A 14,084-nucleotide genomic window follows, 5' to 3' on the forward strand; every position below is an offset into this window, starting at 1 on the left:
ACTTAAGTTTCTCGTTATTGTAGCAAGGCTATATGGTGTAAGGAGCATTTTTTTTTTACATTTTCATGGTCAAAGTGGTGCTGCAAACAGCCAAAGATGATTTCCTCATTTCATGTTTATTGTGAAATCCTATTTCCATCTTCATACTCACAACCAACTAATGATAAAGAAGAATGATTATAAACCCTGGATCCATTCAAGGCAAATTCTGTTTAACACTCAAAAAACGAAGTGTCAAACAGACTATTGTCCTGCCTGTCAGACTGTCAAGGGCGTACCCCTTCTAAACATATTTTTGCAAGGTGGTTTAGTGATGCCATTGCAGAGGTATTGAAGGAGAACAGAGGTGAGGTGCCAGAAGTCCCAAGGGCAAAGTATACAAGGGTGGTGGTAACACTGATCACGCACAGCTCAACGTCATAAGACAACTTGTGTTAATCAACAGTATGGTCATCTCTTGACCAGATAGTGTCTTCTGGATGTAATCTCTCCTGCAGCTCAGTTGATTTATGCCTAACCTGTCTCCTTTTTGACATATTGCTAGGGTTCATCCCACTCATACGATGGATCTTGAAACGAAAATGAGAATTATTATCGTTAATTTAATTGATTTAATTTCCTTGAAATACTGCATGGCAGACCAATTTCCCCACCCATATAGTCTGTCTGTGTTTTAGGACATCTTGGAAAAATGCTTTAGGTACTAGGTGGAAGGAGTTGTCATTATATACAGATGTGTCCACATCTATCTATCCTCCGTGCACAAGTCGCGTTACACGTGAGTGTGCCGTGCGACTCTGTAGCGCTGAGTGTCTTTTCGTGAAACTTTTTACTTTGAAATGCACAGTGGTTCGTATAGAACGCACAAGCGGCTTCTGCTGATTAAAAGTTACAAAGTCTGCGGCTGTGATACTGTAATGTAGCGTTTTGCATGCAGATGCACCCGCAGTTGCACAGAGAATATAGGCATGCCGCGTATCATTTTAATCAGCAGAAGCTGCTTGTGTGTCCTATCTATTCACACCGCTGTGCGAATAAGACGAATTGGAACTTACAAAATTGTTGCACAAAAACACGCTCATCGCCTCCGAGTCACACAATGGCATGGCGCAACTAGAAGGGCTGTTTCTTGTGCAAGGAGGCTAGATGTATGTGGACACATCTGTTTTTGTTTTTCCCGTTTGTACTCGCCAATCTATGGAGTTAACCTGTTTGTTAAGGCTGCCATGATATATTTCAAAGAATTACGAATAAATGGTAATAATTTGTTTTCTTACCTCATTGAAAAAGAATTGTTTAGTTCATCTAGACCTTTAAAAAAGCACAGCTAAAATAAAATATTCCTTTTTTAATATGTTATGCAGAATGTCAGTGACCATTCTTGTTCAATGCAAGATGCAGAATTACTGAGTACACTCCGAGATTTGGAACAGCGTTGCAAAGATTTAAAAGAAGAAAATATCATACTGGTGAGAATTTTTGGCATATGGTCCATGGTTTATGATGATTCATGAGGTGTATCTAGATATTGAGGTGTATGTACTCCATGTGTATAAACATCTGATTTCTGCGAAGGGTTGCATGCAGCAAGTACTTTGTGTTGTCACCATATCTGTATCATACCAGAAATAAATTAATAATGTATTTCTGTACATTTACACACCATTATCTCCCACTCTGCAATGCCCAGTCCTGAGTGTTACAGTACACCATTTACTTTTCTACTTATTCTATTTTTATTTTCTTTGCACACAACCATTTATTTCTATATTTACCCACCAAGGTTGGAATGTTGTACTATATTTGTAGTGTCTGAGAAGCTGCGGAGAGCTGACTCTTTTTTTTATTTGTTTAACTTCCTCAGAGAAAAAGCAGTTTTCCAGGGACCGAAGAGAAGGTGAAAAGGCTAAAGAGAAAAAACGCAGAGCTTGCAGTTATAGCCAAGCGCTTGGAGGAAAGAGCTCAGAAACTCCAAGAGGCCAATCTGAAAATGGTACTTGTCATCTTATGTGGGGAAATCTTAAGCTAAGGGTAGCTATTTGGAGTTATCATTAAGTTGAACTACATTTAGCAAAAAACTGTGCTAGCCAAAGGGCAATTCCTTTAAAAGGTGGTATAATGTCTGTGTTACCCACATAGTAATTTCCTTACATCCAATAAATCCGTCTGCATTATCCTGAAGAACCAAGGGAGCAATTCAATTGTTTTATTGCCCTCTAAAGTGACGGGAGATCGGGGTGCGATATACAATTGTGTTTGGGCGGCCATGCTTGTCGCGCCCAGACAGGGTTTAGCCGCGTAAAGCAAAATGTCTAAAAAAGCCTAAGTGCTGTCTTAGAGCAGCTAGTAAAGGCGGTGTCAGCCCCTAATACTATACAAGAATAATGAAGAAGGGGATACCAGCGCTAATTAGAACTTAAACTAAAAGTATATAAAATAGTCAATTGGACGGTTATTAGTAAAAATTAACATTTATTATAGAAAAATGACAACTCAGAACACCTGAACATGTCACATAAAAAGACCATTAAGTGCAATAAAAAATTGCAGATGGACCCCAGTATTTGAATAGATGTAGATATGTCCTCAGTAACTTGAATCAATGGTTACTCCTTTATGTCCATAAATCTCAAATATGCAGCATGAAATTACCGGTTCCAGAATCACAGAGTTCATGTAGTCCTTTAGCAGCCGTTGCTTGCAAATAATCAGGCTGATGTAGATCCACCGGATATTCCTTGTATAGGGCATGTGAATCAAATCCACAGGAGAAGAAACCAATTAAGTTCAAAAATAAATAATGGGTCCAAGTGCAGTGTATAGCGCTCAACGCGTTTCGCTGGGTATAATTGTGTCTAGTTTCCTCAGGAGTTATTGGGGTCCATCTGCGATTTTTTTTTTATTGCACTTAATGGTTTTTTATGTGACACATGTTTAGGTGTTCTGAGTTGTCATTTTCCTATAATAAATGTTCATTAATTTTTACTAATCATCTATTTGACTATTTTATATACTTTTAGTTTAAGTACTAATTAGCGCTGTTATCCCCTTCATTAGCCGCGTAAAGCGTCTAAACCCGCCTAAAGTCCTGCGATCGCCGCGTTCATGCGATCTTGCAACCCACCATTTGCAGATCACAATCAAAAAATAATCATGATTTGCCCATAGGTGAAATTTAACATGGGGAATTTCACACATCCTACAACGGATCGCATTTCATCGGTTGGCATTTCCGATCCGATTGCGCGGTGTATAGGGACCTTAACACAATAGATCTACAGGTGACACTAATTATTCCTGAAGATACATTGAAAACACACCCTGCTATGACTCCATGAGTACAGAGTTTGAGAAAAACCGAGCTAGAAGACACATCAGAATAAAGACCCACAAAAATGCAAATGCATGGAAGATTCAATGGTTTCTAAACAAAATATGTGCACTTACAATTGTACTGAGATGTAGCCAATTTTACCCTTGTTGTTTCTGTAGTAACTTGTCCCCTTCTCCTAGGCATAAAGAACTACAATAGAAATCACCGGGTAATAGATTACGTGGGAACATTTTATTATTAATATACATATCTAATTCACATTCATTATTAGTAGATTTTGGTGCTCCTGGCAGCCTTAAACCAGGTAGAAAGCAGGTAATTTGTATTTAGTTAGTGATCTAGTTGCAGGAGAGTGAGTGAGAGCTCAGTACAGTTGTTACGTTATTGGATGAGAGCAGATAAACAGTGTATAATATGCCAAAGAACGTTTTTGTAAATGAATATGTTATCGCATAAAAACTATATTGTTGACATAATGTTAATGACTAAACAAGTACTGTTAATACCCTTACAACCGATCCATACAGTGCACGCAATAGATCAGTCTCAAAGTGATTGTTCTGTAACTTTCCAGGGGGCCTATGTATTAATAATCTCAGGACTGCCACGGTTATTAAAGTTACATATCGTGGCATATATATTAATTTTTAGTAAAAATATTCCTGATAGCTACAAAGGGGAACCCGCAGTGACAGTGCTTGTGGTAACTGCTGTCCCTGCAAGTTATATCCCCGGCATTTTTTGAAGGCTTTCACATTTGTAAAGGCTTCTGTGGGGAAAGATGACACTACACATGCACACAGCGTCAGTTTTCACCGTCGTCCGGAGGCTGCGGGGGAGAGATTGGAAGATCTCTCCTGTTTGTGAGCCTCCATAGCCTCAAAGCACTGTACACCATCTGAAGATGGTGTAAACTAACGGGGCCAAACTCTAAAAAGCTTTGCTTTTTGGAGTTTGGTACATAAGGATCAGATTGTAGTACCCATTGATAATAATGCAGACTGCGATCTGCAGTGCTAATTAGCAACAAATCATAAAGTTAAGCAGACAATGCAGTTTCTACATTATTTTATGAAAAAAAGCATAAAATATAGGCCCCCAGGTATTGCAGTACACTCCTGGATGTGATTTTTGTTACATCTTGGCAGACATAAGCTTTTTAATCGGCTATGGTTTGCTTTCCTAATACTGTCTCAACCAATAATTAGAATTGATGACAACCTCATGGCTTGTAGGTAAATACTCCAATGCACCTTAAGGGAGCCAGTCTGGAACTGTGTAAGAAGGCATTTGCATCCCAGCGAGCAAAGGATATGAGTGACCAGGCCAGTGCTTTATTGGCAAAAGACAAACAGATTGAAACTTTGAAACAAGAGTGTCAAGAGCTACAGGCCAAGCTGACAGCTGGGAAGGTAAGTGCCAGTTAATGTTTTCTTTCTAAAATATGATAAATTTGTGTGCACTTGTTAACTGTCATTGGGCGGTATTCAATTCAGCGCGTTAAGTCAGAGAATGCCGGTTCTCGCAACTTAACCTGGGTGGTTAGTCGTGAGAACCGCCATTCTCCGACTAAAGTGCTGTCCTTGCAGCTGTTAGCGCCGCGCTAAGCCGGCAAACAACATCGTGGCTGGCACTTTTATCGGAATTCTCCTCGCATCCCCAGGGGGGTGCAAGAAGAAATCCTTTAGCCGTCCCAAACATCCATGTTGAATTTAATAGCTTCGGGAGCTCCCTCCTGGGGCTATTCAACATCGCTTTGAATTGAATTCCCCCCATTTAATCTTAAATAGCCTGTGAGAACTCTGTAGGTGGTTGGCACACAAGCAGTCTCATAAGATTTTGCTGCTTGATGGTGCATTAGTTTTTGAGGTTTTATTTGTCTAGTCTTATATAGAATGTTTGGGGTACGTTTATGATGCTATTTACATAGATGATAGACTACTTCCTGATCTTTTGGCTTAGTTCACTTATTAACACATTGTGGCATCACCATCAGCGTTTTTTTTCCATAATTGTTCATGTTTCGGTTTTCCCTATGTAGCACTGGCAGTCTTATGTGATTTGTTCATAAACCCTTTATTAAGGTAGTCAGTGAATACAAAAAACATTCATTAGATTTGTTTTTAAATAGAATGCAGATGTTTGCGTTGCTGAATGTTCGTTTCAGTAGTGAGTGGTTTCATATTTAAAGATGCCAGTTGTTATGCATTTTTCTTAAATTGCCGCAAGGGAATGTCACTTTCCTCAGCTGATCCAATTTTCCTTTCATCCTGACCTGTTTTTATCACAGAATATATTAAACAGGTGCAGCTCCCAGAGTCCTAGTACTTGGTGAGAAGTTGAGGCATTTTGAATGTAATCATTTCTCTAGTCACTTGGCAACCATTTTAGCATTTGTAGAACTGGGCATGTAATGTATATGTTTTATTCTACTGATGAGCGCCGGGCACAATGAGCTATACCTCTTACAGCCCCCTGCTGACATGGAAGATAATTTTTTTGCTAAACCTACCTCTAAATATTAATTTCTCTGTAAAGAATATAAGCCGTTAATCTTATGTATGCTATATTTTTTTCGTTTTCTGAACAGAAAACTATTTATTTTCATATATTAATATGTTAACATGTTAGAGTTGGGATTTTGGTGGCTGTGCTAATTTAAAATTAAATTAAATGGGACAAATTTTAAAATGTTTCTATTACATTTAGTTTAATCAGCAGAAGGATCTCTCATACCTCTATTTTAGAAAGGAAAAAGCAAACTACATTCTTACATGAATGAACATAGTGTGGTAAGATAGCACAGGCCTGGAAAGATAACTGTAATGATATAGAGGGAGTTTGTTCAGGAGTTCATTCATCTGCACCAATGCCCCTGTCATGCCGCTCTCCACAGATGTCTGTGCTATCTCCCATGATATCTGCAGTAAACATGCTGCTACTTGGCAAATTAATCGGACATCATGGCCTAGATTACTACTGACACGCAGATGATACTAAATTATAGATGTCCTTTCTCTTGGTACTTAACTCAATATATCAATGGCTGACTGTCTAGCTACGCTCCAGGAGGGGATGGGTGCCAGTTAGGAAACCACCATCATTTGGACTTAATCTTGGGGGTACTGAGTTACCAAACTTTGATCATGTGCTGTGCAGAAGCTTGGTGTTGTCCGTGATTGTGTCTTGACACTTCCATTTCAAGCATTTGATTCCCCCAGAGGATAATCCTACACTCATTCATGCATTTGTGCCCTCATGCTTGGCCTTCTGCAATGCACTCTGACCATGTCTAACCATGTCAAACATTTTGCATTGCTTGCAGCTGGTCCAAAATGCAGCAGCCCCTAAGTTTGCCTTCCTATGCTGGAGTGTTCAATAACAGTCCGCTTGTCAGAACATCTGCACTTCTGAATACCTAAATACCACTACAATAACCTATTCTAATAACCTGTCTCATGGGTTCTTGGACTGTTCACTGGTTTGTTCTGTTAGCAGATGGGCTCATATCGTGTTTATTTGGATATAGGTTGGTTTAATCCACATATGAAAATTATTTAAATATAAATAAAATGGCACATTCTACAGCCTCCCCCTACCAAACAAATTATACCAATCTTTTAATATATATATATATATATATATATATTTATATATATATATATATGATACAATTGATTACGATGTTGAATAGCTCCGAGAAGGAGGTCCCATGACTTTTCTAATGTTTCAGCTAATCTACTTTTGCGGGGCGCTGTGCCGCGCCCTGCACCTTTTTTAAAAGTCAAAAGGAGCCCTGCCCCTTTACCAGGGCCCTGCTGGGATCGCTGCGCTGACAGACTGCACAGCTGTCTCGGCTCACTCTGACTATTAGCTCTTCCCGGCTGCTTGGCATCCCCGGCGAGTGAATATATGCCATGTACATGCACACATCTATTCACACTGCGGGTGAGCTTGGGAGCAGGCCAGCATCTCTGTAAGTGCTGGGCATGCTCCCTACAGTGATAAGAAGAGGACGCGTCTCAAGGACACTCCTCCTTTTCTAGTGACCACACCCCTTTTTTGGACGCATCCCGTAAAGTGCCCCTGTCTGAGAGCAGTCCTGGCCACCCTAGAAGGAACACTGATATTCAATTCACCAACTTAAGTGCTTCTAGTCGGACCTAACAGCGCTTTAAGTGGGAGAATGCCAGTTAGCGCGACTAAAGCAGGCTGTTTAGTTGCGATAAGTGGCATTGTCTGTCTTAAGTGCCGGTTGTGATGCTGCTAGCGCCGCGCTAAGCTCAGTTCTCACCTCCTTAGGGCCGAATTCAGTTAGGTGCGAAAAGTCACAATCATTATCGCTGTACTATCTAGTTTTTGAAGCGATTTTTTTGCGTACTTTCTCTGTGTGTGTTCCCAGTTTTTGCCATATTCAATTGCAAAACATGCGAAAACGCATATGTGCGAAACTAGCGAAAAATACAGCATATTTTTGGGAAATCAGTCTGTACCCCATAAATAGCCTTACTGACACTGGAAATCAATATAGAAGTGTATTAATAGCCTTAATAAAAATAATTTGGGTTCTTAAATTGAGTCAGATGGCTGTTATATGCATATTTGCATAAGTGTTGAAAAATGATATAAAGCAATGTCTTTTGGAGAAAATTAATAGTTTTAGTTAAATTGGGGGTACACTAAAATGGGTGTTAATATATTTTGTGGGTATAAACTTTTAAAAATACACCTGCTGCAGCCACCTGCAAACCTAAAAACACCTGTCCCATCCATACAGCCCCCCAAAATATCTGACCCAGTACTTTAAACCCATTTTGCAACACTTTTTAAATTTTCACCCCAAAAATGACTTGTTATTAGGGGGAATTAAGCTCATTTTAATTTCTAAATAATCAATAGGTGGGGGGCAGGTGTCCAAAGGGTTCGAAACCAAGCCCCCACATTTTTAGCCAACAATAGAACTGCCTCTGAGGTGGTGAAAACTTTTATCCGGTTTCTGCCTATGGAGTTTTCGCACGTGCAAAAACTCCGGGAATTAAATAGCACGATATGCTGGTATGCACTAAAAGATCGCATCGGCGAACACTTCACCAAATGCGACTTTTCACATCTAATTGAATTTTGCCCTTAGTCGACTTAGCACACTGTCAAATGAATAGCCCCGGGACCTCCTTCCCGGGGCAGTTCAACATCGCAATTAATTGAATTGTCCCCTATAATAAGATGTGGATGATGATACCCAAAAATAGGATAAATGTGTAAAAGGAAATTTAATTATTCTGTTATGGGGCACTCATTTGGTAACATGTTAAAACATACCATATAGTCTTTGAAAACAGTCCAGTACTGTCCAATAACTAGCTTGTTATATGTCTAAATTTGTATAGGACACCCCAAATGCAGCAAGCATAGTTGTGAAGTGTTTATTTATCCTATATGTCTACTCTACAATAACGCCTATATTAGTTGTGTGATATAAGTGTCAATTAATATAAGAAATTGTCAGCCATGCTTTGATGCAGAATACATATCAATGGTGTGTTTTCTTGCAGTGATGGTTTGTTATATATAATATAAATTATTATATACTGATATGAGTGACTGTAATACATTTTAAACATTTAAGCAAATGTATTTTAATTGGAGGAGATGATGTGTTTCAGGGAAGAATCCAAGAAAGTGTGCTTATATGTTTATATCAGTCAACACAAAGGGCTCAATCTTACAAGTTTGTGAATACTTGCCTACTCTCCCGAGTGTGGACGGGAGCCCCCCCACCACACTTAATGCCACCACCATGCCCCCTGCTGTGCCGCACTGAGACATGCGCAATCTAATTAGAAATGGTAACTCAATGAAATTGTGGCGAGGGTGTGAGATTTTTCTACATAATGTGACCTGGGAGAAGTGCATGAAAAAGTGGGGAAACCAACCTAGACACCAAGAAGTGATAACTGAGATAGCCTTCTCGTATATGGTTGTGCTGATTGTGGCCATAAGGAAAGCACTGGAGGTTTTTAAAAGATGTCAAGTTGCTGATTTTTGCACTTTTTATTAATGGTTGAAAAATTATTGCAAGCAAGTGTTTGTCATCAAACTAAAGTCTTACTGGCATTTTGGGGTACAGAAAAATGTTTGTAGAGTAGTTTTTCAGTGTTTTTCTACAAGTTTGTAGAACTTTGGAATAAACACTTTTGCCTCTCATCTGCAAGTTCTAAAACACCTCCAAATACCTGTCCCCATCATTTGCACCTCCACATACCTACTCCCACATCATTTACATCTCCACATACATGTCCCACATAATTTATACCTCCTCATACCTGTCCCACATTATTTACACCTCCACATACCTGTGGAGGTGTAAATGCCCAGAAGTGCACGCAACTGTGTCCATTAGTGGTCGCTCGTCTGCGTCTTTATGCAAATAATGATTACAATTCCTTCACTTCTGTACATCCGTGCGTCCAAATATGTAAGGACCGAGGCACCCACTGTCCGCATCCGTAAACGTAGTAATGCCGATTGGTGCATCCTTAGATGCCACCATCGGTCACACCATCAAAACTTACAACAGCCCTATGGCAGGTACAGTTTGTCTATCTGAGTATGGCCTCCTGTTTGAGCAATCTCTACAGCTTATTACTAAGAAGTGAACATTTTAATTTCCTTAATATTATTTCTCATAACTTGGGATGTTAAATATTAAATGTCAGGACGGACAGTTGGGTGGTTACAGTGGTGTCATGAGGGGGGTACGGGCTGCACCTGGGTGTCACCCTCGGTGGGGGTGACACCAACATGCCGGCTCCTCTGCAGTGACAGGAGCCGAGTGTTGCAATGTGCATTCCCCTGCAGCACCCAGCTCCTGTCATAGAAGAGGAGACGACTGCCCAGTCTCCGGGGGCAGCCCAGCCCCCTTTAGGCCTCACACCTCTTTTGGCCGGGTATACCTCTGGCGCTTGGGGGGTATCCAGAGTGCCCCTCGGGGGCCTGATTCATTACGGATCGCTATTGCGATTGCAGCTGCGATTATGCACACAGTTCTGCTGCGAGAATATGCTAATGTTTGCAATCGCTCAGCAAGCATAGAGATGCTCACTACCGCTTTCTCACATCCGTAAGACCTAGCAGTCCTGAGTACACATCGGTAACATTGAGTAACATCGGACCCTCATGCAGAATTACAGCAGATCTGACCTGTCTCAGAAATTGCAAGTCTCGGCGCACGCAGTGAGTACTCAGGCTGCGTATGCTGTTGCAATGGCTAATTTCTATACACCTATGCAGCGGGGTCAAACAAACAGGCACATCTGCCAGGCACAACCACTCCCCCTGTCACCACTATCAAACGCTGACGTCCCATCACTCACTCTGCGATGGCTTTCTATCTGCGTCCGTGAATTTATAGAACTTATTAAATGTTTGTTTGTCCATGCGTCCATATTTGGGTTCAGTAACCAACGGTGTGTCAAAGCCGCCAATGACTGGAGGTTTTGACTGATGGATTGCAAAGGGCAATAGTAATTAATGCTAAATCCGGCTTGTTTAGCATCAATTGCTGTTACCCTTTGAAAGCCTGTCGGATAGTAAAAAATAATGCAATGTGTAAGTGCTAGCGGAAAAAAATAAAAATATGAATAATTATGTAGTTAAGCCAGGGCTCGACCAAACCCAGGGGTCAGGTCGCCCAGATTTGCAGAAACCCCTGCCGCCGCTGCACCCACCGCTGTAGTGCAGACCGCGAGCGCTGTCCACACTATTCAGTAACCAGCATGTGTGTTTGTTATAGCACCCAATGAAAGTCAGACAGACTCGCATTGGCTGCTGCGTCCACGGAGTGAGCCGGCTGGAACTCACTCACGAGCTCCGCCTTCCGGCTCCCCCTGCAGCAGGTGAAGGGAGAGACGTCATGACGTCTCTCCCATAGTGCAGGAGAAGAGCGGGCCAGGATTCTGAGCAGACAGCGGCGGTCGCATCAGTAGCAGGGATTCAGGTAAGTTGTGTGTTTGTTTGTTTTTTTATTTGTGAGTGTAAGGGGCACTGCATAAAGGGGGTGACCGCTACAGGGGGCACTGCATAGGGGGGTGACCGCTACTTGGGGCACTGTATGGGGGGCCGCTACTGGGCCACTGTACAGGTGGGGGGGGCGCTACTAGGGGTAATGCATAGTGGGGACTACTACTGGAGCCACTGCATAGGGGGGGACTACTACTGGGGGCGCTGTATAAGGGGCGCTACTACTGGGTGTAGTACTACCACGAGCAATGCATAGGGGGGGACCACTTCTGGGGGCACTACATAGGGGGACCACTACTGGGGGCACTATATATGGGGACCACTACTGGGGGCACTGCATATTGTGGGGGTGGCCGCTACTGGGGGCACTGTATGGGGGGGCGCTACTAGGGGCAATGCATAGTGGGGACTACTACTGGGGGCACTGCATAGGGGGGACTACTACTGGGGGCACTTTATAGCGGGGACTACTACTAGGGACACTGTATAGGTGGACTACTACTGAGGGCAATGCATAGGGGGATTTGTACTGGGGCAATGCATAGGGGGGATCACGTCTGGGGGCACTGTATATGGGGCACTGCATAGGGGTCCAATACTTGGGACACTGCATAGGGGTGCCCAAAGCATATTCTTGCACCTGGTCCCACCACTCCCTAGTTCGGCCACTGTCAGCGGTGGCTTTGCTTGCCAAAGTTTTTTTTGGCTGCGGAGGGGTGGTCTCCTGGGAGTTGGTTGCCTGGAGAGGGGGGTAAGCTGCTCAGTAATGTGGCTGTGGGAGGGTGATTTACCTAGGGTACCCCGTTAGTGGTGTGGCCATGGGGGTTGGTTGTCCGAGGCGTAGGTGCTCAGTAATGCCTCACCGGGGGGAAAGGGGGGTCTGGCTCCCTACACTTTCATCCTGGCTCCTAGATTTTAGAAACATTTGTCAAGCCCTGAGTTAAAGCAGATATTCACATGAGGTGACCAAACATCAACCAACTGTACCAACAGAAATATAGAAAAATGGTGCTGATGCAAGCTAAATAATAGTAAAGCTTATCTGTTTCAAAGCTTTGACCAGCCAAATTCCTGCGTAGATTCCTCTCATCAGATTAGCATTGCAAAGTTTGTTAAGAATAGAGACAGAGATGGCAAGAAAAAAACACTTAGTGTAGTAGCCATAATACCCTATAATAGAAAACTAGCTGAAGTACTTGGCGTTGGGATCCAATGTTTACCACTCTTTGAAGTTTTCGTCCAAATTCATCCAGTAGAAGGCTAAAATCAGACTCCCCTGGTGAAAGTTCTGCCCAGCGTACACCAACGATAAGACCAACCCTAACCCCCTAAAACGTAGCCTGGATCCAACTGGACCACCTCACGTTGGTTTCATCCCAATCAGAGAAGGGGCGTTCGAATGCATAACAGGACAGTCAAACAAACCAATGAATGTTCTATATAAGATTCGTCTCTCTGTTGCATTGCTGCATTGTCGCTACTGTATGTGATCTGATGATCGAATAGCTTTTTTTATACTAAATAACTATGTAAGATCCGGCAGCTTTACCTTGAGGGCTGTGGAAGATATTCACAAACAAACTTCATATATATATATATATATATATATATATATATATATATATATATATGATAAAAAATGAGCATACATCAGTATTATTAGCTACGTATTGTTTCACAGAATGTTTATTGTTCACAATCCTACAATCCAGGTAAATGCATAAACTGGAAAGGCAACACGAGTCTGTTAAAATACTCCTAACATGGTCCCTACAATTGGACTTTGTCAGGGGAAAATATATATTATATAGCTGAAACTCTCTATTCGGGGACAGATTTATTTAGAGGCGAAAAGTGCCATTTGGAGAAAAGTTTTCCTCGATTTGGACTTTCCGCCTGTTTTCAAAGTATCTCCATATTCAATTCCAGGACGATTTCGCCTAAGTGGAAACTCAATGCATTGTAATAGGCGGAAAAGTATCTAATGAATAACAGTTGAAAAAAAGTGCAAAATAGTTATTTTGGGGTGCAAATGTGGAAAAAGACTCAGAACCATTGGAACAGCCCCCCAAAGGACAGATCAATAAAAAAAAAATTACCTCGGGAACACACCAAAAAAGACATGTCATTTTTTGGGGCGAAAAATTGGGGGGACAACTATAAAACCTAGCGAAATAGACTTCTTGGGGTACTGTAAGGAGGGGCCAAGTGTTTTTGGGATTGCAGGTGCATGTATGAGGGTGGGTTTTCACATTTTTTTTAAGTGTTAACTTTAGAGAGACAAAAATATGCTAGCACCCATTTTCAAGTACCCCAAATTTGACAGGACTATTTATTTTCACCAAAAAATACTGTGTTCTACCATTTTTCAGCACTTTTACAAATAAGCAGAATAGAAAGCTCTTAACACAAATTAATGACGCAAAGTACCTTTATTAGGGCTAATAGTACACATCGATACTGATTTCCAGTGTACTTTCCGCCTGTTCCGCATTCGCCACTTTTCGTATTTGCTTGTTTTGGAATTGAATTAGGTGAAAAGCGGGGCCGTGCACGGAAAGATTGCGCCTCTGAAAAGGCGATGGAGGCGGAAAGTCAGATAGGCGAAACCTTTCCGACTTTCCGCGACTAATTAAATACGGGCCTATGAGGGGTATCCCATTAGTCCCAAACATTGTTCAAGCACTAATGGATCCCCTGGGCTATAAATTAGCCTCAAAGTCCACCCGAC

General features: G+C 41.7%; 1 protein-coding gene across 2 annotated transcripts in view; it reads left to right on the top strand.

Annotated features, from left to right (window-relative positions):
• TSPOAP1 (TSPO associated protein 1) overlaps positions 1 to 14,084 on the top strand; it is a 352,001-nt gene that overhangs the window by 183,873 nt on the left and 154,044 nt on the right. For both annotated transcript variants that reach the window (XM_088455323.1, XM_088455314.1), the window contains exons 3-5: positions 1,365 to 1,469; positions 1,865 to 1,993; positions 4,570 to 4,746. In XM_088455323.1, coding sequence (XP_088311449.1) covers positions 1,365 to 1,469; positions 1,865 to 1,993; positions 4,570 to 4,746 — 411 coding nt within the window. The remainder of the gene's footprint in view (positions 1 to 1,364; positions 1,470 to 1,864; positions 1,994 to 4,569; positions 4,747 to 14,084) is intronic.

Source organism: Taudactylus pleione, unplaced genomic scaffold, assembly GCF_031769625.1.
Source record: "Taudactylus pleione unplaced genomic scaffold, aTauple2 ptg000040l, whole genome shotgun sequence".
NCBI classification, from domain to species: Eukaryota; Metazoa; Chordata; class Amphibia; order Anura; family Myobatrachidae; genus Taudactylus; species Taudactylus pleione.